Source organism: Bos indicus, chromosome 1, assembly GCF_029378745.1.
Source record: "Bos indicus isolate NIAB-ARS_2022 breed Sahiwal x Tharparkar chromosome 1, NIAB-ARS_B.indTharparkar_mat_pri_1.0, whole genome shotgun sequence".
Lineage (NCBI taxonomy): Eukaryota > Metazoa > Chordata > Mammalia > Artiodactyla > Bovidae > Bos > Bos indicus.
Genome location: NC_091760.1, coordinates 11,461,888 through 11,487,272, shown reverse-complemented (window position 1 = coordinate 11,487,272; position 25,385 = coordinate 11,461,888). Strand labels below are relative to the sequence as shown.

The 25,385-nt window shown below is 43.2% G+C and overlaps 1 protein-coding gene across 1 annotated transcript in view; it reads left to right on the top strand.

Annotated features, from left to right (window-relative positions):
* Positions 1-8,680: 8,680 nt before the first annotated feature.
* JAM2 (junctional adhesion molecule 2) overlaps positions 8,681-25,385 on the top strand; it is an 85,224-nt gene continuing 68,519 nt past the window's right edge. Inside the window, exon 1 of the mRNA XM_019960883.2 lies at positions 8,681-9,298. Within this exon, the coding sequence (XP_019816442.1) occupies positions 9,232-9,298 (67 nt within the window). The 5' untranslated portion in view covers positions 8,681-9,231. The remainder of the gene's footprint in view (positions 9,299-25,385) is intronic.

Genomic DNA, 25,385 nt, shown 5'->3' with positions numbered 1-25,385 from the left:
TATGGCAAATATTCAATCAATGCTAGATAATACTAAAGAAAAAAGAATGAGATCCAAGTGCAAAGAAAGAAAAAGATCCAAGTACAAAGAGCAAACAGCGTATACAAAGGCTCATGATGAGAAAAAGAGAATGAAGGCAGTGTGGTGTGTTTTGCTTTTATTCTAAAAGTTGCTGGGAGTCCTTGAAGGTTTTCAGCTGGGGACTCCACGGCTCCATTATTGTCCCAGTCAACCTCTGTGCTCCAGCCGCAGCTGCCAATTCTCACTCTCCGGACTTGTCACAAGGTCTGTGCACTTGGTATTCGCTTTTTATAAACTATTCTTTCCACCTGTTTGCTCCCACTTCCTTCAGCTTTCAGAGTCCCTTTCCTGACTTCCCAAATAGACAAACTCTTAATTAGCCTCCCTGGTATGCACCCTTGCTTTGTCTGGTGAGTGCCACTCTCCCCCACCTACACATCCACGAGATGAGATATTGTCAGTTACTGCACATAAGTGTGTCTCAAGCCATCAGCATAGTGATTGGCCTATAGTTCATGCTTATTTCATGCTGGGTACTGAAAGAGAGAAAAGATGGGAGAGAAGGAGGAAGGTTAAAAATCGGAGAAAAACGGGGACTTCCCCAGCAGTCCAGTGCTTGAGATTCCGCCCAACCACTACAGGGGGTGTAGGTTTGAACCCGAGTCAGGGAACTAAGATCCCACATGCCTTGAAGCACAGCCAAAAAGAAAAAATAAAAAAACAATTTTTTTTTTAACTGGAGAAAAATAAAGTTGGGTGAAGAGGTGACAAGACCAGCTCAATTTTACGCTTGATTTTAATCTAAATATTTTAAAATCAATCACTTTAGCTGATTTTGAGTAGTACATCTAGATGTTCTAAAAATAAGGAAAACCGAAGCAAAGTTCAAGAGAAAAGTTTGAGCTAGAGAGATGTAAAGACTTCCCAGGTGGTGCTAGTGGTAAAGAACCTGCCTGCCAATGCAAGAGACATAAGAGACACAGGTTCAATCCTGGGTCAGGAAGCTCCCCTGGAGAAGGAAATGGCAACACACTCTAGTATTCTTGCCTGGAAAGTTCCATGGACAAAGGAGCCTGGCGGGCTACAGTCCATGGGTTGCAAAGAGTCGGACATGACTAAGCATAAACATACACATTAACTGTAATTGTAGTTGTCCTGGACAAGGGGCGCAGGGAGAAAATTAGAGCATTTGTTGTTGTTTAATCATTCAGTTGTGTCTGACTCTTTGCAACCCCACGGGCTGCAGCCCGTCAGGCTCCTCAGTCCATGGGATTTCCCAGGCAAGAATACTGAAACAGGTTGCTGTTTCCTATGCTGCAGATCTTCCCCAGTTCAGTTCAGTCGCTCAGTTGTGTCCAACCCTTTGAGATCCCATGGATTGAGCACACCAGGTTTCCCTGTCCTTCACCAACTCCCAGAGCTTGCTCAAACTTATGTCCATCAGGTTGGTGATGCCATCCACCCATCTCATCCTCTGTCATCCCCTTCTCCTCGTGCCTTCAATCTTTCCCAGCATCAGGGTCTTTCTCAATGAGTCAGTTCTTCGTATCAGGTGGCCAAAGTGTTGGAGCTTCAGCTTCAGCCTCAGTTCTTCCAATGAATATTCAGGACTGATTTTCTTTAGGATGGACTGGCTGGATCTCCTTGCAGTCCAAGAGACTCTCAAGAGTCTTTTCCAGCACCAAAGTTCAAAAGCATCCATTCTTTGGCATCCTAGAGTGGGCAGTCAAGTGGGTGGAGCTTCCCCGCCCAAGATGAAACCTGAGTCTCATGCAAGTCTATACCACTTTACCACTGAGCCCCTGGGGAAGCCCAGATATAACACACGTCAAGTTATATACAAAAAGGTAAATTCATTCCCAGCCAAAGCGGAGAGATTTACACTGTTTGGGGGGCTGCCGGGGAAAGACAGAACTAGGGTTCATTCCAGGCCTGGCTCTTTTCTTTTCTTGCTGTGTCATCTTGAGTAAATTATATCACTCCTCAAGGTCTCATCATCCTTAACTGTGATATGAGGAAGGGGGGAGGAATGGAGGGGATGGATTTGGGAATTATATTTCTCCCCCAGTTCTAGTTGTTATGACTCCATCCTTATAGACTAAACGGTCCTCAACCTTTTTGGCACCAGGGACCAGTTTCATGGAAGATAATCTTCCCATGGGTGGGGGGTAGGGGAGATAGTTTCAGAATGATTCAAGGACATTACATTTACTGTAAACTTTATTTATATTATTATTACATCAACTCCACCTCAGGCCATCAGGCATTAGATCCCAGATGGTGGGGCTCCCAGGACTAACTGATGCCTGTCCTTCCTTTGTTTAACCCTGGAAAATATTTGTTAAATGATATCTCCTGCATTACCTAATTCCCTACGAAATTGCTATTATCTAATTTAAAAGAAAATTGATTTGATATTAAATAGGCTTTTTAATTAAAAAGGAAAAATTCGATTAGTCATGTCCAACACTTTTGCACCCCAATGGAAGGTAGTCCTCCAGGCTCATCTGTCCATGAGATTCTCCAGGCAAGAATACTGGAGTGAGTAGCTATTCCCTTCTCCAGGGGATCTACCTGACCCAGGGATCAAGCCCAGGTCTCCTACATGGCAGGCCGATTCTTTACCTTCTGAGACACCAGGGAAGAAAGCATTAATAACAAATAAGGAAAGAAAGCCTTAATAACTAATTTACTGATCACAGGTGAACTTCATTTAATGTCAGGTAGAACTACCTCCGGAGAAGGCAATGGCACCCCACTCCAGTACTCTTGCCTGGAAAATCCCATGGATGGAGGAGCCAGGTGGGCTGCAGCCTGTGGGGCTGCAAAGAGTCAGATACGACTGAATGATTAAACAACAACAAATGCTCTGTCTAATTTTCTCCCTGCGCCCCTTGTCCAGGACAACTACAATTAGTTGTAGTTGGTCGCTAAGGGTCGGAGATGACTGAGCGACTTCACTTTCACTTTTCTCTTTCATGCATTGGAGAAGGAAATGGCAACCCACTCCAGTGTTCTTGCCTAGAGAATCCCAGGGACGGGGGAGCCTGGTGGGCTGCCGTCTGTGGGGGTCTCGCAGAGTCGGACACGACTGAAGTGACTTAGCAGCAGCAGCAGCAGCAGAACTACCTTAGAGCTGTTAAATCATGTAGGCACAGAGACTGAAAGACTGTCCTGCTTGTAGTAATTCAAACCAGGTGAGATTAGTGAGGGTTTTTGTCTTAGAAGAAAGTTTTGAGGCTGTATTGTTATAATGTATATGAAGAAATATGTCACTTTGGGAGATTCATGAAGGCTATGTGCTGGGGACACTGGGCTTCTCTGAGAAGGTTCATTTGACTGGAAAGAGCTGTGGTTTGAACACCAGCTCAACCAGCTCAAAAATATCTGAGTATTTTTGTGGGCATATCTTAATGCAATGCTGAAATCAGGTTTATTCCAGAAAAAAGATCTGAGGGATAATGATGAGGGATAAGTAATAAGGATCCCATTAAAGACCTTGAATTCTATCCATACGCATTTAAAATGTATATGAGAGACTCTTAGGAATTTATGTGGTTCTGGAAATGGAAGTCTTTCCACCCCCCCCCCCCCTCGCCACTTCTTTTCTCTAAATTGCAGAGTGTGGGCCACTTTCCAGCACCTTCTCCACACCCATGAGGGAAAATAACCCACTCTGCACAGAAACACCAAATCTGAGAAGTTGTGAGAAGTCACTCAATTTAAACTCAGCCCTTCTCTGCATTGCTTGTTTTAGGAAATGCGCCTTGCCACATCCTCAGCATCACCTGGAATTCAGAATTCGAGTGGGTAGAAAGGAGGAAAAATGGTCAGACTTGTTGAAACACCAAATCCCCATTTTTACCTGACAAAATGCTTATAGTATCAGAGTGAAAGTGACTCGGACCCATGGGAGGTGGCAGGGAGGCCACACACAACCACGGAGAACAGATCGCTTGGAGGGATGCCCATGGCGAACCCTCCCATTCCTCCCTACAAGTAGCCTAGTGCTCCCGGGCGTAAGCAGAACAATAATGAAACACACTCCCAACCACCCAGGAATGAAGCAGTATAACTGTTACTATTATTACTATTCCTTTCACCATCCTGCTGCTGAGTTTGGGGCGGGGAGGGTCTTCACCACACAGCTGATAAAATCTTAGTTCCCTGACCAAGGATCAAATCTGGGCTTTTGGCAGCGAAAGTGAGGAATCCTAACCCCTGGACAGCCAGGGAATTTTCAAGAGCTTCACATTTGAAGAACCATTTGAATTTTTCTTCTGGGAACTGTCTGGGGGTGGCCTGTGTGCTGCTGATGTTTGCGATCATTTCAGGACTCATTTTTATTGTATGTACTAATATGCAATATTGCATTTGTATTGTGTATACTAATTTTATTGTACTTAATAATTAAGGAATTATTAAGTACAAAAATTATTGTACTTAATTTTTAAGTAAAGTAAATGTCTTTAAACTTTTTCAACAGGGTGGCCTTGCTTTCTCTATCGTCTATGTGGGTGATGCCCTCCTAATTACTAAAGCAGGCCTGGCATGCTGCAGTCCATGGAGTTGCAAAGAGTCGGACACAAATGAGCCACTGAACTGAACCGAAATGAAATTACTTAAGTAGGAAACAATTGTCAGTCGTCTTTTTAGCACTGAAGATGGTAAATACCTCCACCTCCTGATTCTCTCTGAGCTCCTCTCCTACATTTCTGATCGCTCTTTCTTGTGTTCTTTTGTTTGTTGTAATTTTGTTACTAGACTTTATTTTTTAAAAATTTGCTTATTTTTGGCTGTACCGGATCTTCATTGCTGTGCCGGCTTTTCTGTAGGTGCCACAAGTGAAGGCTAGCTGTGGTGCACGGGCTTCTCCTTGCAGCTGCTTCTCTTGTTGCAGAACTCCTGCTCTAGGGCGTGCTGGCCTCAGTAGTTGTAGCACGAGGGCTCAGTAGTTGTGACTCCTGGGATCTAGGGCACAGAGTCCGAAGTCGTGGTGCACAGGCTTAGTTGCTCTGAGGCATGTGAGATCTTTCCAGAGATCGAACCTGTGTCTCCTGTCCTGGCAGGCAGATTCTTTACCACTGAGCCACCAAGTGAAGTGAATGTCACTCAGTCGTGTCTGACTCTTTGTGACCCCACGGACTGTAGCCCACTAGGTTCCTCTGTCCATGGGATTCTCCAGGCAAGAATATTGGAGTAGGTAGCCTTTCTTTCTCCAGGGGATCTTCCAAACCCAGGGACTGAACCCATGTCTCCTGCACTGGCAGGCAGATTCTTTACCTCTGAGCCACCAGGGAAGCCCTACTTTTCAGATTTTAGATTCAAAACAAAGTTAAGCAGAAGGTACAGAGATTTTCCACATCTCCCCCTGCCCCCAGTGCATCACAGCTTCCGCCTTAATCGGTGTCTCCACCAGAATGACACATTTGCTACAACAGATGAACCTACACTGACGCATCACAATCACCCAGAGTCCAGAGTTTGGGTTCATTTTTTGTGACTGTATATTCTAGAGGTTTGGACTGTGGACAAAGAAATGTTGCCTGCCATTTCAGTAAACAAAGAATATTGCCTGCATCAAGCCATCAGTCACTGCAGCCTCCCCCCGTGGTGCACCCTGAGGGGAATTCAGGGTGGAGAAAAACAGGATACAGGCCTCAGATAGTTAGGATGTGTATCAAAGGAATGATTTCAATGAACTCTGGCTCTTAATCATCCTGTACATAGAAAAGCAGTAAAATCATTAACTTGAGATGTCTGTTTTTGTGATTAGCAGCACCCTTTCCTTTTGATGTTCAGCTACTGTCGAACTGTTCCTACTGATGTTCCTGCTGTTTTTTCCCAGCAAAAAGGCTTATATATCCTGGCTCATCATTCTAAGACACCTAAGTCTTATAGAACTTTCTGCAGTAATGGGCATGCTCTGTATCTGCATTATCAAGGAGGGTACACCCTACCCCCAGGTGGCTATTGTTGTTGTTCAGTCGCTCAGTCTTGTCCGACAGTCGCTCAGACCTCATGGACTGTAGCACGCAGGCTTCCCTGTCCTTCACTGTCTCCCAGAGTTGGCTCAAATTCATGGCCATTGAGTTGGTGATGTCATTCAACCATCTCATTCTCTGTTGCTCCCTTCTCCTCCTGCCTTCAATCTTTCCCAACATTAGGGTCTTATCCAATGAGTCAACTGTTTGCGTCAGGTGGACAGGTATGGGAGCTTCAGCATCAGTCCTTCCAATAAATATTTAAGGGGTTGATTTCCTTTAGGATTGACTGGTTCAATCTCCTTGCAGTCCAAGGGGCTCTCAAGAGTCTTCTCCAACATCACAGCTCAAAAGCATCAGTTCTTCAGCACTTAGTCTTCTTTATGGCCCAACTCTCACATCCATACAAGACTACTGGAAAAACCATAGCTTTGACTATTGAGAACTTCAAATGTGGCAAGTGTGACTGGAGAACTGGATTTTAAATTTAACGGAATTCAAATTTATATAGCCATGTGAATCTAGAGGCTACCATATTGGACAGCACAGTTTTAAAATATGGATTATTTTATATCCTATCATAGTGCTTTCAAAAAGCTCTTTATCCACAGGATAGAGTCGACACGGCTTAGCGACTGAACAACAATAACAAGATCTAGAGTCTATAGTGTGACATTGAATGACACATACTCCAGTGGTCTTTTCCACTTTTCTGCCAACTCCCCTGCCCCCATTCCACATGTTCTACTCTAACACTGTATAAACTTGCTTTTCCTAAACAAGTCATAATATTTAGCTTGCTCAGCTTTTGATCCTTCTCTTTGCCTAGAATGTCCTTCCCTTCCTTCCTCCCTTTCAAAATTTGCCCCAACTTTCTATGCCTAATAAAGCATATATAAAAGGATGTGCAATGGTTATTATATACCCTACAGGCATCCCCAGTGTAGAACATCTCCTTATCCTTGATCTTGAACAAGCTGTTTAGCATCTCTTTGCCTGGTCTTCTCATCTGTAAAGTGGGAATGATACTATTTTCTCTCTTACAGAGTTGTTGGAGGATTAGATATTGCACTATTCAGACTCCACTGCTGAGAAAGCACTCAATAAGAAACTGTTACTCTTTTCTCCCAGGCGACACACGATGTGGTATTAGAGGTCTTCTCAGATGGGACTCACTTTCTAGTCTTGGGACTTTCTTTCCTTAAGACTGTGAGCTCATTAGCACCAAAGACTTGATCTTGTTCACTGTCCTCCAGCATCAATGTAGCTATCTGATAAATGTCTTGACTGGGGGTGACTGGGGCTTCCCTGGTGGCTCAGATGGTAAAGAATCTGCCTGCAATGCAGGAGACCTTGATTCCATTCCTGGGTCAGGAAGATTCCGTCTGAGAGGATCCCTTGGAGGAGGGCACAGCAACCCACTCCAATAGTCATGCCTGGAGAATCCCTTGGACAGAGGATCCTGCCACCATACAGTACACAGGGTGACAGAGAGTCGGATACAAGTGAGTGACTTTTATTTGACTGGATGACAGATAACGTAGTGAATCAATTATTCACATAGGAGGTGACAGCGTTTCTTTTAAAAAAAGGATTCCTTTTTGTGTGTGTGTATCTTTAGGGAGGGGCAAAAGAGACAGTTGTGGCAAGAATGAGAAGAGAGGGTGCCAACAACTGTTCTTGTAAAACATCTCATCTTTTTTGTTACTGCCCACAAAAACGTGCATGAGCCTGTTGCTGTGTCCTTTCTCTTTGCTTGACTGGAGTATGGCTCTCACATTTTTGCCACTTTGACTTTCCTTTCTGGGTCCTCTGCCCCTCTCCCGCCATGGGCATTAAGCTTCCATCACCGTCACCGAGGAAACAGCAGAGACGCCTCATTCCTCACAGCTCTGCATATCTCAACTCTGGTTGCCTTTGTCCCTGAGCTAACTCGATTCTTCGTGTGCACACCACTAAATCAACTGTCTTCTATACAGAACTTGATTCGTTATTCTACGTTAAAACAAAGACAAAAACAAAAACCCACACGTGTAACAATTTCTTCTCTTGGGAATACTGACCTGTCAATATTGTTGAACGCATCGGACATTTCTGGTCCCTGAGAGGAAATAGAAAAATTGCCTGTTTAGCCCTTGTACCCTGAACACTACAAGTGCAGGTCAATTTAAAAACACGCAACGGAGCATGCATAATGGGTTTCCCTTTTAAAAAGCACTGTAGACCAAAAATAAACCTGACAAAGGGCAGCTGTAGAGTTTTAACATGTGGAAAACTCCACAGGCGGCAGTTATATAACTGCAAAGAAACATGATAAATATTTCACACCGTTAGATGAACTTCTAACTCTGACACGGCAAAGGCAAAGAACACAAAACACACCCTCAGCCTCCAAGAAGCACAAAGCTTCCACTGAGACGCGGCCAAGACGATTACTAAAATCTCAGTCCTGCCTGCCAGCTCTTCTTGATTGATTTTTTTTTTCGCCCCCCCCCCGCCCCTCCCCTCCCCGCATCGCCCCCGCCTTCGCCTCCAAGGCGGAGCCGGCGAACCCCATATAGCCAGAGCACCTCCCCGCTCAGCTTCGAGGGTTGGCCAGAAATTTCCCCCAAATCCCCACCCCTAGGCTGAAACCGCACCCCCTCCAAAGAAGTTTGGTGCCAAGGAGGGTGAGCGAGGAGTCTGAGCGCGGCGGGCGGAGCACCTCCCCCCGCAACCTCCGCCGCGCCCCACCCCCGCGCCCGCGGCCAGCGCCTCCCGCGCCCGGGCTGCGCGCCCCGGGGACAGCTGGCAGCCCCGCGCCGGGACCCGACACAAAGCCGATCAATCCCGGTGGCACGGGGGCGGGGGACGCCCCGCCAGGGCTTCCCTTCCGCTCCTCGCCTGCCTCCTCCGGCCCCCTCATTAGGAGCCAGCCGGCATCTCGTCCGGCTGCCTCCGCCTCCCTGCCTCCCCCCACGCCCCCTCCAAAATAGAACTGCCCAGACCCCCGCAGGCCCCGGGCTACACCAGACCCGCCTCTGGGCTGCGCGCGGAGCGGGCGCCCCTGGAAGGGGGAAACTGACATCCCATCAGAGTCCGCCCCTCCGCTCCGCTGCGCGCCGCTCTCCCCTCCCGCCCTGAGGAGTCCGGTGACCGCCACCACCACCCCGCGGCCGGCCTCCCGCGCTCCCGCCGCCGGGACCCTCAGCTTCCGAGGAGGCGCCAGCTCCCGACCCCCACGAAGATGGCAAGGAGGAGCCGCCACCACCTCCTGCTTCTCCTGCTGCGCTACCTGGTGGTCGCCCTGGACTGTAAGTTGCTGGGGTACCTCTACCCTCCCACCCAGTCCTGCTGAGACCAGCTTCCCCCAGTCTTCAGCCCCTAGACCTGGTCCTGGCGGAGGACTGTCCCCGGGACCTCGAACGGAAAGGTCCTCCCCCGGGCATCTGATTTCATACCCAGGGAGCCCACAATTTTGGATGCCTGTTGGGGCGGGGGTAGGGGGGAGTTCGGAGGTTTTCGGTTTATTCTAAATAATATCTGATTTGAACTAGTTAGAAAAAATTAAGGGTCCACACCAGCAGGTTCTCATATTCTGGAAAAGTTGGGTTAAGTTTTTAGACACAGGGACGTGACCAGAATGCAGAACTCACTAACTCCTTAGGAGATGCTAAGATCCCAAGATGGCATCATCACTCGGAGGCAGGGGCCGGCCACACTCTAAGTACCAAAGCTGGGGGCAGTGTTAGAGTTTTCTTGGCGTCTGAAGGTCCCATTTTTGGCGGTAATATGCAGTGCACTTTGGGGGCGCGGGGTGGGGGGAAATTCCTGGCTGCTGAACTAGAATTACTTTTATCCTCTCCACCTGCACATCTACATTCGGTTAGAGAAGTCTGGTCTGAGCGCCCCGGTCAGCTGTTGTGTCCTCAGGGGACTTTCAACGGGATGGTTGTTAGAAAGTTAGAGAAGCTGGATGATCGAGTGGCTGGGGGACGTCCCAAAGCCAATTTCACAGGATGGTTCTAAACAGGATTGTTATGGATCCTGGGCTCATAAGATTTAAAATCCTGTTAATATCTCCTATTATTTTGTTTTCCTCCCGTTAACTTTTTAGAAAAATGGAGGAAATTGCAATAGATCTTAAGCACTTAGGCAACGAAGTTTTCCGTTTTCTTTGGTTTTTCCTTTTTTGGCTTTTCTTTTTCGTGTCCTTTTATTTATTTTTAATGGGATGGATTATTATTGTTGCTATTCAAGTTCTGGTAATAGAATACTTAAAATAACCTGCAGGATGAGTGTTTAATAACATAATATAATGACTTTAATCTCACACCCTCATTGCCTGAGTTGCTCAGCTCAACCTGTTGTGAGTTTTTGTCCCTTATTGGGGAAGAAGGTGCAAGTTGTCTCAGTGAAGGGACGTGCCTGACTTATATATAGAAAATCAAATCAGAAAGTCAAGGCTTCACAATAAAACCATTATGCGATTTTGAAATATCAATTGGTGTCATGTTGAGCACACAGAGAGAAAAATCACTAATGCCAAAAAGCAACAAAGAGACAGGCTGGAGGAATTGTAACAAAACCACTAGGATAATTATATATTTCACTGACAATCTTAAATTTCAAGTCAAAGGATTGACTTTAGAATGATCAGTAATTAAAAACAGAGAAAATGGTTTTACTCTGGTATTCCTATACAGTAATCAAAATAGAAACAGTACACCCTAAATTTGAAATTGGAGTCAAGAAATAACCCAGAGGCAAACACAGGCTTAGATGAATAAGCAAAATAAGCTCTTTTACAAGCTTTGAGTAAAGCTAACACATTGGCCTGTCTAATCCTGACTCCTATGGGGATTAATCTGAAAGTGTGCAGGGATCTTTTTTGTATTATTCCTGGGATGTCAAAGGCCTGGTATTGCAAGAATGTTTTCTTTTGTTTTAAAATTTTAACAATAGTTTAGACTTAAAGAAAAATTGCAAAGGTGGTATAGGGAATTCCCCTAGATATGGCACCCACTTCCCCGTTATTAATATTTTAGATTAGTGTTACAGAATCAGTCACACAGTTACAGAATCAGTATTAATACGTTATTACGAACCGAAGTCTACACTTTATTCAGACTTTCTTCATTCTTCCCTAGTGTCCCTTTCTGTCACAGGAGCCCATTGAGGACACCACAGTACAGTTAGTGGTCCTGTTCTTAGGCTCCTCTTAGCTGTGGCAGTTTCTCAGACTTCCCTTGTGTTTTTTTGTTACCTTAACATGTTTAGGAGTATTGGCGAAATATTCTGTAGGATGTCCCTCAACTGGTGTTTCTCTGATACTTTTCTTATGACTAAACTGGATTTATGGGTTGTGGGAGGAAGATATCCAAGATAAAATATGATTTGCATCACATCATATCAAGAGTACATCCTGTGAACATGACTTATCACTGTTGGAGTTACCCTTTATCACCTGGCTGATGTAATACATGATATCGGTTAACTTCCCCTCCCCCCACTTCCTTACTGTATTTTTTGTAAGGAAGTCATTATGTGCACCCCACACCTAAGGAAGAAGAGTTATATTCTACCTCCTTGAGAGTAGAGTAGCTCCATAAATTATTTGGAATTCTGCTTGAGAGATGTGTCTCTCCCCCTTCCTCCATTCATTCATCCATTCATTTTTACATCAGTATAGGCTTATCAATATTTATTTTGCACTTTGGATTATAGTCCAGTAATTTTTTTTAATTTATTTATTTTAATTGGAGGCTAATTACTTTACAATATTGTAGTGGTTTTGCCATACATGGTCATGAATCAGCCATGGATATACATGTATTCCCCATCCTGAACCCCCCTCCCACCTGTCTCCCCATCCCATCCCTCTGAGTCATCCCAGTGCACCAGCCCTGAACACCCTGTCTCATGCATCGAACCTGGTATAGTCCAGTAGTATTTTATTTATTTATTTTTTTACAATCTAAACTGTCCAACTTTGGCCATTGAGAGTTCTTTAAATTGGTTCCTATATCCCTTTGACATCCCCTCATCACTGTGTATGTATGTGTTTTTGTTTGTTTTTAGCACTTTCTTACTTTCTAGTACCACGGAATGCTCTAGTACCACCTGTATATTTTCTGCTTCAGTTCCAGAATTAGCCATTGCTCCAGGGATCCCTGGTTCCTGGATTGGAGAAAACATTAGACACCGAGGTCTGGCACTGTGTACGTTCATTGCTTTTAGGGTGTTGAAAAAAATAAGAATGCTCGTTGAGACTAAGTTTCACTCCACTATCCTATTTGTGATTTATTGACTCAGGTGTCACATCCAGATTCAAAAGCTATTGTTGTTGTTCAGTCACTACTTTTTTGTTCTTTGAGACTAAGTTTCACTCCACTATTCTATTTGTGATTTATCCACTCAGGTTTCATGTCCAGAGTCAAAAAATATTGTTGCTGTTCAGTTGATAAGTTTTGTCCAACTCTTTTCCACCCCGTGGACTGTGGTCCACCAGGCTCCTCTGTCCATGGGATTTCCCAGGCAAGGATACTGGAGCTGATTGCCATTTCCTTCTCCAGGGGATCTTCTTGACCCAGGGATAGAACCCATGACTCCTGAATTGGCAGGCGGCTTCTTTACCCCTGAGCCACCAGGGAAGGCCCCCAAAACTGTACGGAAGGCTAAATCTGTACTGAAGGAACAGTATCACACTGTTCCTAGGACTTCCTTGTATATTCTCTCTTTTTAAGTTCTCAACAAATGCGTGAGATAGAACATATCTTCAACTTATAGAAAGGGTCCCTAAGGCTCAGAAAAGCTAAGTTACTTGTCTAAGCTCACTTACTTAGGCTGGAAAGAGGCGGAACTGAGATTTGTTCTGAGAATATCAGAGAATTTGTTCCATAGATAACTGGCCATCACTCCTTTCATTTTTTCAAGTACTTGGCCCTTTTTTGCCCCTTCATTCAAGAAAAGATAGTAGATTCCTTATGCTGTATTTATATATTCAATTTCTTAATATTCATCCCATATATGACTGTGCCACTCTTTTATCTCAATCCTATTCTGTATAATATCATGCTCATTCCCATTCTTTCATTTTACATCTATCTGTCAATATTCTTTGTTTCTTTTTTGGTAGTCAGGAGAATTGCTTTTTGTTGTCATTGCTGTTATTTAAATTCTGATTTCAGCATACCTGTTGATAAATGGACATTTATTTGCACGTTTAGTTGAATTATATTTTTCTTTCCCACTAAAATGAAAGCTCCATGAGGGAAGACATGTCTTGATGTTTGATCACCACTATATGTCCAGTGCTGAGCAAAGTGCTTGGTTAATGGTATGTATAAATATACATCAATTAAATGGGAAGGGATGTGGAGTAAGTGGAAGAAATATATGGATAGAATTAATGATTGCATTATAAATCATTAAGCTCTAATTTATTCCAAGGAGGTGAGATGTCAGAGTTCTCTGAGGTGACATTTAAGACAAGGAGTTGAATTTGAATGAGAGCAGTGTGCTGTTCTTGACTCTACACAGCTAGTAGCAGCTGGTCCCCAGATCTAGACTGGAACCCAAGCCAGGCAACTTGGTCTGAGTCTCTAGTATCTTACCAACTGATAAGGACAGTGGAGGGAGAGAGAGGTTTGTATCTTCTGCAAAATTATAAGATTCTGTTTTTATGATGGAACTGACCCAAAACAGCACTCCAGGAAACCAGTGCCAGGAAAATTCTGCCCTCTGTCAACATTGCTAAGAACAAAACATCATAATCAGTTTGCCGAGGAGAACTTGTTCCATCTTGGCATAGTCAAGATGAATGCAAAGGCCATATTGGGCTTGCTGGTAGACCTGATAACCATTTCAGTACTGTAACAAACATGACATTAGAAAGGGAGAAGTCAAAAGCAAAAATGTCAGCATAAAGAGAACATTGAGTTCCCTATGGCGGAGGACACTCATTTATCCCTCCCCAGGGCTTCCCTCATAGCTCAGTTGGTAAAGAATCCGCCTGCAATGCAGGAGACCCCAGTTCAGTTCCTCGGTCCAGAAGATCCACTGGAGAAGGGATAAGCTACCCACTCCAGGATTCTTGGGGTTCCCTTGTGGCTCAGCTGGTAAAGAATCCGCCTGCAGTACGGGAGACCTGGGTTTGATCCCTGGGTCGGGAAGATCCCCTGGAGAAGGGGAAGGGTACCCACTCCAGTATTATAGCCTGGAGAGGTCCACGGGGTGGCAAAGAGTCGCACACAACTGAGTGACCTTCACTTTCCCTTTCAGGAACAGCTCAAGGGGAGGAGCCCATATGAATGTACATACATTTGCTCTGCCCATGGTTTCTATCACACCAGCTTCCTCCAGTGGGTCTCTTTGGTAGAAAAGATGTATTAGACCACAGAGGCAAGAGATGCTGTGTTTAAGTCACACCAGTAGAAATCTGTAAAAGCCATTGTTTAAAATAACATTTCTTTACATCTCATAGCAATGTAGTGACAGCACCGCTGAGCCAATACTCCAGAGTACCTGTATTGCCAGACTGATGTTTTGAAGAAGATGAGGGGGTGGGTGGAAAAGAGGAATCAGAATTTGGGTGAAGTGCTTTCTCTGGCAAAAAGAGAAAACTTAAAACTGGGCACTACTTTCTTGGAAGTTGTTACTGAGGTCAGAACTCTCTTATTGCCACAGTAATAAATTATCATACATTTAATACAACATAAACCTTTTATCTTAAAGTTCTAGAGGTCAGAAGTATGAAATAAGTCTCCCTGGGCTAAAATCAAGGTACGGAGAGGCAGTGTTCCTTCGAGAGTTTCTAGAGAGAACCTGTTTCTGTGTCTTTTCTAGCTTCTAGAGGCAAGCCACGGCCCCATTCCTCCAGATGCAAACCAGCAATGCCAGGCTGCCATATCTCTGGTTCTCTGTCTTCTTCCTCCTTCTTCCATTTATGTGTGTGCATTCTCAGTCACTAAGTTTGTGGCCTCCTGGACTGTAGCCCACCAGGCTCCTCTGTCCATGGACTTTTCCAGGCAAGAATGCTGAAACAGGTTGCCATTTCCTACTCCAGAGGATCTTCCCAACCCAGGGATCGAACCCAAGTCTCTTGCATCTCCCGCATTGGCAGGCAGTTTCGTTACCACTGTGCCACCTGGGAAGCCCCTTCCACTTAAAAGGACCCTTAAAATTGCATCAGGCCCTCCTGGGAAATCTAGAATAATCTACTCATCTCAAGGGCAGCTAGTTAGTGACTTTAATTCCATCTACAACCTTATTTCCTATTTACCATGTAAAGTAACATATTTATAGGTTCCTGGAGTTAGGCTGTGGACGCCTTTTGGGGGACCATTATTCTGTCTACCACACCAACCAAAATCAGGATTGTGAAATCAGTGCTGTGGCCAAGAACATTCTAGAACCTATGGAGCAACCATAAGTCTTCCTTTTCAATTATATTGCTGCTTATATATTTCCATTTTGGGGGTTGTATTTCAGATGGCATAGTGTACTGGTAAAGAGCATGTACTCTTTGCGACTCTTTGCAACCCCATGGACTATACAGTTCATGGAATTCTCCAGGGCAGAATACTGGAGTGGGTACCCTTTCCCCTCTCCAGGGGATCTTCCCAACCCAGGGATCTAACCCAGGCATCCTACATTGCAGACAGATTCTTCACCAGCTTAGCCACAAGGGAACTCCAAGAATACTGGAATGGGTAGTCTATCCCTTCTCCAGGGAATCTTCCCAACCTAGAAATTGAACTGGGGTCTCCTGCATTGCAGGCAGATTCTTTACCAACTGAGCTATCAGGAAATCCCCTTTAAATTATATTGCTGCTTATATATTTGCATTTTTGGGGTTGTATTTCAGACGGCATAGTGTACTGGTAAACAGTGTGTACTCTAATGCTGAACTCTGTTCATTTACTAGCTCTTTGACCTTGTACAAGTTGATTTGACTTTTATGCGTCAGCTGTAATAGTGATAATTCCAATAACAGTACCAATAACCTCATAGAGGATGAGGGAGAAAGAAACGTGTCCACCCGTGTAATGCATTTAAAAAACAGGTACTGTTATTATTGTTAAATTTGGGGAGCCATTAAGTTAAGCAGACCACCTGACCTGCCTCTTGAGAAACCTGTATGCAGGTCAGGAAGCAACAGTTAGAACTGGACATGGAACAACAGACTGGTTCCAAAGAGGAAAAGGAGTACATCAAGGTTGTATATTGTCACCCTGCTTATTTAACTTATATGCAGAGTACATCATGAGAAACGCTGGGCTGGAGGAAGCACAAGCTGGAATCAAGATTGCTGGGAGAAATCTATCAATAGCCTCAGATATGCAGATGACACCACCCTTATGGCAGAAAGAGCCTCTTGATGAAAGTGAAAGAGGAGAGTGAAAAAGTTGGCTTAAAGCTCAACATTTAGAAAACGAAGATCATGGCATCCAGTCCCATCACTTCGTGGCAAATAGATGGGGAAACAGTGGAAACAGTGGCTGACTTTATTTTTCTGGGCTCCAAAATCACTGCAGATGGTGATTGCAGCCATGAATCTGGCTGCTTACTCCTTGGAAGGAAATTTATGACCAACCTAGACAGCAAATTAAAAAGCAGAGACATTACTTTGTCCACAAAGATCTGTCTAGTCAAGGCTATGGTTTTTCCATTGGTCATGTATGGATGTGAGAGTTGGACTGTGAAGAAAGCTGAGTGCAGAAGAATTGATGCTTTTGAACTGTGGTGTTGGAGAAGACTCTTGAGAGTCCCTTGGAGTGCAAGGAGATCCAACCAGTCCATCCTAAAGGAGATCAGTCCTGGATGTTCATTGGAAGAACTGATGTTGAAGCTGAACTCCAATCCTTTGGCCACCTGATGTGAAGAGCTGACTCATTTGAAAAGCCCCTGATGCTGGGAGGGATTGAGGGCAAGAGGAGAAGGGGACAACAGAGGATGAGATGGTTGGATGGCATCACTGACTTGATGGACATGGGTTTGGGTGAACTCTGGGAGTTGGTGTTGGACAGAGAGGCTTGGCATGCTGTGGTTCATGGGGTTGCAAAGAGTCGGACATGACTGAGCAACTGAACTGAAGTTAAGCATTCGTATTATCCCTCATAATGGATTTCTGACATTTTTGAGAGTCATAGACAAAAACTACGCTGTTTCATAAGCATTGTACTAGTTTAAACAGCTTTGAATGAACCAGTAAGTTTCATTTACTTTCATTATTTTAAGAATTTATTTTAAGGACTTCCCTGGTGGTTCAGTGGTTAAGACTCTGTGCTGTCATTGCAGGGGGCAAAGCTTTGATCCTTGGTCAGGGAATTAAGATGCCCCAAGCTGCACATCATGGCTGAAAAATAGAATAAAATAGCTAGATAAAAACTTTAAAATGTAAAAAAAATGGAATACTTTTTAAAGTTTTATTACAAAACATACACACATTCATCTCTATATCTATGAAGGGGCATACTGGGTAAAGAAGATGGAAGAGACCAATAGAGCCAATGGAATGCACAGCTGTCCTTGGGGCAGAGTGAGAAGAAAGAGGGTGAAAGAATAAAAGAAGTTCTGTAGGGACAGAGTGTGCACAGCAGCGAGGTGCGAGGCAGCAGGTGGAGGTGGACGCACATATTTAGGATTTGAATTTATAGCAAGGAGAAGCCAGCGAAGGCTTTTGAACACTGAATGTCAGTCTGATTTGCATTTCAGAAAGAGAACACAGTGGGTGGAGGGTGAAGAACGGGCAGAATAGGGTAGGTGGGGAGTTGAAGTGGGGAGACAGTTGGATGCAGTTGGAGTGGTCGACAATTACTTGCTAAGTATGTCTTTTTAAAAAAAGTATTTATTTATATAATTGGTTGTGCTGAGTCTTTGTTGCTGCTTGGACTTTTCTCGAGTTGCGGTGCGTAAAACTTCTCATTGCCATGGCTATGAGAGTTTTCTTGTTGCGGAGCACGGGCTCTAGGGTGAGTGGGCTTCTGTAGTTGTGCCTCCTGGCTCTAGAGCACAGCGTCAGTACTTGTGGCACAGAGACTTAGTTGCCCTGCCACATACGGCATCATCTCTGATGAGGGATCGAACCCATGTCTCCTGCCTTGGCAGGTGAATTCATCACTGAGCCATCGGCAAAGGCCCTAAGTATGTCTTTTACATCATTTACTGAAATATATACAAACACAATCATATATCATCAACTATGTACAGGTACCCACAGAAAATGGTTTGATTATTTGAAATGTAGTTTATTCAATTGAATCAGGGATTTGAAGAAAACTGCTCTTTGGTTTTTAAGGGATTTAAAAAAAATCATGTATATTGCAGGTGTTTCCAACTTTATGTTCAGTTTCTAATGTATAAACATAAAACATAGCTCCTTGGGTTACCAGTAATATGTCTCTTCTTTCAATGTTGTTCTCTTTTCCACTGCCTGAGTTTGTCTCCCAATAGGATTTTTTTTAAGTATTTTTAGAGTTTCCCCAAGTTACCACCCTTAGAAGGGTGATTTGATTAGATGTGATGGGAAGAAGAGTGGCTTTCTGTATTACTAAGAGTGTGAGTATGTGCATGAGAGACAGAGAGGGAGACAGAGAGAGAGAGAGAGATGGAGAGAGAGAGAGGGAGGATGTGTGTGTTCAAATGAATGACTGCTGACCGAACCACAAAACCCTACTCAGAATCTTCAAACCGGTAAGTAGATCGGAAATGTTCTGCAGTTTGAATTTTCCTATGTTTTATGAGCAGAGAAGCAAAACAGTATCCTGAACCTATGAAGTAGGTCAAGAGCTACTCCCTGAAGTGGAACCCTCCTCCATTGCTGGTGGGAATATAATTTGGTGGAGTCACTGTGGAGAACAGGACGGAGGTTCCTTAAAAAAATATAGAACTACCAGCAATCCCACTATTGGGCATAGATCAGGAAAAGACAAACTCTAATTTGAAAAGAAACTCTAATTTGAAAAGTCCGTTTGTTCACTGCAGCATTGTTTACAAGGGCCAAGACATGGAAGCAACCAGAACGTCCATTGACAGACAAACGGACAAAGATGAGATGGTACATACATACAATGAAATATTACTGATCCGTAAAAAGAATGAAATAATGACATTTGCAGCAACATGAATGGACCTAGGGATTATTATACTAAATGAAGTCAGATAGAGAAAGATAAATATCATATAATATCAGTTGTATGTGGAATCCTAAATTTACAAAACAGAAATAGACTCACAGACATAGAAAACAAACTTACTGTTACTAAAAGGGAAGGATGGGGAGGGATAAATTAGGAGTTTGGAATTAATAGATACACACTACTATATATAAAATAAACAAGGACCCACCATATAACACAGGGAACTATATTCAGTATCTTGTATATGGAAAAGAATCTGAAAAAGAATAGATGTAGATACGTTCACTTTGTTATATACCTGAAACTAACACAACATTATAAGTCAACCATGTGTCAATTAAAAAAGAATGATTTAAATAACATTTTTAGGAAACAGTATTGAACAGCTCCTGCAGACTCTATAATGTTCTAAGGGATAGAATTTGAAGAGTCCTGATTTAAAGCATACTTTAACTCCTGGAAATTCCCTAAAACTGCTGAATAGAGGTAAACACTTCACTTTAAGTAAACAGGGGTCATTTATGCCTGTCCAGCTGCTTTCTCTAAATCTTCAGAGGTTCTCCTTCTGCTTTTGTTAACATTATTAATAGCCCAATGGGAAAGAAACTTTGTGGAGAAAAATGTCAAATATTTCCTTCAAGAAACTGGAAGTGGGGAAACATGCAAGAGTGGACTATACGGGAGTAAATAAAGTGCTCTTGAACGATTCCATGATTAAAGAAATAGCTACTCTCTTAGCTGTCCACTGTCTGGACTCAAAAACGTCCTGAGCAAGAATCCTCATGAGTATAATAGACATGAGTTTTAGTCCTTAACTGAACAGTCTTCTTTCTCTGACTCTCATGTGTCTTTGGCATCAGGATTTTGTTTCTTTGGAAAATCTGTTTTGTTTTAGTTTTTAAAATATCTTACAGGGACGGTTTGGGACCAATTTGTCTTTGTATTTATACAGAGTGAAGAAGCCTAGCTGGTCTCTCTCCTTTATGCAAAGTGTTTCCAGCTTGCTGGCTTACATCTTGTCAAAATAGTCCTTGGCTGTCTTCAGTTTTAGCTTTCCTCACACTGTAAAAACTCGCTCTCTGCTTTATGATATACATAACCAGAGCTGAAAGTAGAGCACTGTTAAATGCACCTACTTACATGTTTGACAAAATTTATGTATGTGATGAATTCAAATATCACAGAAAAGTTGTCAAATGACAAATAAGTGTATTTTCCAGTCCTTCTGACTTCTATTCCATTCCCACTTTCTTTATTTGATATTTTAGTTGAGGTGTAGTTGATGTACAATATTATATAAGTTTCAGGTGTACAACAGTCACAATTTTTAGCAGTTACACACCATTTATAGTTATTATACCCTATTGGCTGTATTCCCTGTGCTGTGCAATATACCCTTGTGGCTTGTTTATTTTACACTCAGGACTTTGTACCTCTTAATCTCCTACTCCATCTGTCCCTTTCTGTCACTCCCTCCTTTAGTAACCACCTCTCTCCTCTGGTGTTTGTAGTCTATACCTGTGAGATTGTCTGTTTTTTGTTATACAAACGAGTTTGCTTTATTTTTTTAGATAGCGTATATTTGATATCCTACAGTAATTGTCTTTCTCTGTTTATTTCACTAATCATAATACCCTCCAAGTCCACCCCGTGGTTGCAAATGATGACATTTCCTTCTCTTTTTATGGCTGAGTAGTATTCCATCATGTGTGTACACATTCCACGTCTTTATCCATTCATCTGTTAATAGGCATGTGGGTTGCTTCTGTATCTTGGCTGTTGTAAATAGTGCTGCTGTGAACATTGGTGTACATGTATCTTTTCAAATTCGTGTTTTTGTTTCTTCAGATACATACCCTGAAGTGGAATTGTTGGGTTACAGGATAGCTTGTATTTAATTTTTTAGGGAACCTCCATGCTGTTTTTCACAGTGACTGTACCAATGTCCATTCTTAACAATAGTGTGCAAGAGTTCTCTTTTCTCTACTTCCTCATCAGCTATGTAGCCCACTCATAAGTTTGTTGCAAGTGATTCCAGAAAGACTATGAGGGGAAATGTAGTTCCAGCATATATGAGCGTACTTGTAGCATTTCTTTAAAAATAAAAATCAAATTTTACTATCCTTAATGTTCTGCATGTTCCAACAAACCATATCATATTATGTATAGTATTCTGTGCTTTCCTACAAAATTCTATTTTTACTAGTAACTAAAGCCACAACCCGGGCTTCCAAGGTGGCACCAGTGGTAAAGAACTCTCCTGCTGCAGTGCAGGAGACCCAGGTTCAATCCCTGGGTTGAGACAATCCCCTGGAGGAGGGCACGGCAACCCACTCCAGTATTCTTGTCTGGAGAGTCCCATGAATAGAGGAGTCTGACAGGCTACAGTCCATGTGGTCACGAAGAGTTGGACATGACTGAAGTGACATAGCACGAAACCACAACCCAAAGCTAGGTCGCCAAATGGGAATCATGATAACATATTGAAGAGACCTTTTAAAAACCCGATAGCTCAGTTGGTTAAGAATCCGCCTGCAATGCAGGAGACCTCAGTTTGATTCCTGGCTTGGGAAGATCTGCTGGAGAAGGGATAGGCTACCCACTCCAGTATTCTTGGGCTTCCCTTGTGATCCAGCTGGTAAACAATCCGTCTGCAAAGTGGGAGACCTGAGTTTGATGCCTGGGTTGGGAAGATCCCCTGGAGAAGGGAAAGGCTACCCACTCCAGTATTCTGGCCTGGAGAATTCCATGGACTATACAGTCCATGGGGATGAAAGAGTCAGACACTACTGAGCAACTTTCACTCAGTTGCTGGCCAGAGAAGAGAGGGCCGGTTGGTGAGCATGTGGGAGGAATTGGAAGATTAGTATTGACACATATACACTATCGAAACTGTACTGTGAAATAGTTCAATAGTAGAACTGATGAGAATCTACTGTATACCACAGGGAACTCTCTTCAATGGTCGGTGGTGACCTGAACGGGTAGGAAGTCCAAAAGGGAGGGGGTATATGTATATGTGTGGCTGATTCATTTTGCTGTATAGCAGAAACTAACATAGCACCATTGTAAAGCAACTATACTCCAATATAAATTAATTTTTAAAAAAAATACAGAAAAATACTTTTTTGTAACCAAAAAAAAAAAAAAAAAAACCTTATGCCAAGATGCAGTAGGGACGATCTTCTAGTTAAAATCACTAAAATATAAGTAGTGAAACCAAGTGATATAACACAACAGAGGGAAATAAACTCCCAAACAAGTGATCAAAACTAAAAAGAGAGGAATTCCAAGGAGACCCAATGAAAAAGCCATAGAAGAAGAGAGTAAGGGCTGACACCCAGACAGGGCGGAGACACCAGCTCCAGCTAAGATTTACAGACAAGTGTGAGCTGCTGCTATTTTTAAAAGAGACCAAAGAAGTAATGACCACAAATAAAATTGGAACATGTTGAACTACTGGAAAAGTGCTAAATTTGAAAAGAGAGAATTGTGTTTATGTTTTAAAAAAAACGCTCTAGAGGTATTTTAAAATAGAAATGGATTTTAATCAGAAGTAGAATGCACACCATGAAATAAACGGTGACTCAGGTGTAAATAAACACTGATCTGTTTAATCCAATAATGTAATTACTGGTCACTGGTAAAGACCCTGATGCTGGGAAAGATTGAAGGTGGGAGGAGAAGGGGACGACAGAGGATGAGATGGTTGGATGGCATTACCGACTCAATGGACATGAGTTTGGATAAACTCTGGGAGTTGGTGATGGACAGGGAGGCCTGGCATGCTGTAGTCCATGGGGTTGCAAAGAGTCCGACACGACTGAGCAAATGAACTGAACTGAACTGAATTATTCTATTATTTAATCCAATAATCTAAGCACAGTGAGCTATTCCATAAAAATATGATAAAAGTTTTATGTAAACTGATTGGGGTTGTGGGATCTTTGTACTTTGACCCCATATAATGCTTTTGGTGCCAGAAGAAGTCAGGTTCTTTTGTGTTTGTGTCCCAGCTGTACCTGTAAGTGTGTGTAAGGGAGTGAACCTCTGTGCCATTTTACCTAGATACAATGTTGTGAGACTTAGATGGGGAAACAGTGGAAACAGTGGCTGACTTTATTTTGGGGGGCTCCAAAATCACTGCAGATGGTGATTGCAGCCATGAAATTAAAAGACGCTTACTCCTTGGAAGGAAAGTTATGACCAACCTAGATAGCATATTCAAAACCAGAGATATTACTTTGCCAACAAAGGTCCGTCTAGTCAAGGCTATGGTTTTTCCATTGGTCATGTATGGATGTGAGAGTTGGACTGTGAAGAAGTCTGAGTGCCAAAGAATTGATGCTTTTGAACTGTGGTGTTGGAGAAGACTCTTGAGAGTCCCTTGGACTGCAAGGAGATCCAACCAGTCTATTCTAAAGGAGATCAACCCTGGGTGTTCTTTGGAAGGACTGATGCTAAAGCTGAAACTCCAGTACTTTGACCATCTCATGCAAAGAGTTGACTCATTGGAAAAGACCCTGATGCTGGGAGGGATTGGGGGCAGGAGGAGAAGGGGACGACAGAGGATGAGATGGCTGGAAGGCATCATTGACTGGATGGACATGAGTTTGGGTGAACTCCGGGAGTTGATGATGGACAGGGAGGCCTGGCGTGCTGCAATTCATGGGGTCATGAAGAGTCGGACATGTCTGAGCTACTGAACTGAACTGAACTGAATGTTCCTCCTTTCCAAGGCACATCTTTGCTACCATTGTTGTCCTTGTCCAAATGTTCTCCATGTTGCCAAACGCAATTGCCTTCTAAAGGTCTAACTCCAAAATCCCTGACCTCTTCTTTTAAGCCTTTCCAGCCCATCCATTCTTCAGAGCCAGAGTCTCCTGCTCATTATAATCCTGGTGCTCTTGCCATGTAGCTGCTTCTCTACAGCACTTGTTGGGCTGTACTCTTACCATTTTACACCTGCATCTCTGGACTGTGAGTTTGCTGAGGGCAGAGACAACACATCTTTGTGTCCCTGGAACCTAGCATAGTGGCTAGCACACAGTAATAACTGGTTAAAAGAAATTAAGTAACCTGGAGTTTGTGTATTTGCCTCAGCTTCATAAAACTACAAATTTTTTTAGTAATGAAAATCCCAGGAGACATGTAAAATTCATAGTCCTTAATGAGTGCATTCAGAAAAGGCAGAGGAACCAGAGATGAAACGGTTGGGTGGCATCACTCAATGGACATGAACTTGTGCAAACTCCAGGAGATGGTGAAGGATAGGGAAGCCTGGAGTGCTGCAGTCCATGGGGTCGCAGAGTCGGACAGGATTTGGCAACTGAACAACACTTGGCAAATGAATGCGTAATTTTATTGCTCCTCAAACTCTCTCCTTCCTTATTAACTGTGACCTCCCTAGAGTTACTGGGAAGTATAGGGATAGGTCTGCCTTAAACAGGTGCTGATTACCTGATGCCTCCTTGTATCATAATAACACATAAGCTTCTCTTGAATTGATAAGCATTGATTATAAACTCATGAATCAAACAGTACCTCCTTAGATAAAACACAACATAGGATGTTAGAGAGTTTTAAAAGAATTCTCTGGAGCAAGGGATTCCAGACTTTCCCCTCATGGTCCTATCCCTTTGCCACTCAGTTGGTATCATAGCAGTTCGTGTCCCCAAAGAGACAAGCACTTAATGTTATTTTATTTGTTAATGTTTTTATTTATTTATTTGTGCCAGATAGTTGGGGCATGTAGGGTCTTCTCGTTGCAGCACAAGAACTCTTACTGTGGCCTGTGGGATCTAGTTCCTCAACCAGGGATCGAACCTGGGCCCCCTGCATTGAGAGCTCAGAGTCTTAGCCACTGGACCACCAGAGAGGTCCCAAATGTTTCTGAAGAGAGATGAGAGGACAGGGCCTGATAAAGTGATCTTTATCTCTAAACCAAAGATGGTTTCCCTAGGCATTCTTGTTCAGTAACCATAACATCTTCTTGTGGGGTCTGCTCAGTAGCACTGAAAAAACTTCCTCAGAATCCAGGTGACTCATCATCTTAGTCCAGGGGTATTATCACATAGTTCAGCATCAGGCAAAGGCCAGGATTAGATATATCCCAAGAATCTCAGCTCTGTTGTGCTGCTCCCCCGCCCTCCACCAAAAGCTGTCTGAGGATGCTGCGATGTTCAAAAATCACTGTTTGGATCAGTGATCCTCAATCTTTTTTTTTTGATTCTGTATTCTACTTTTTTTTTTTTTAAGA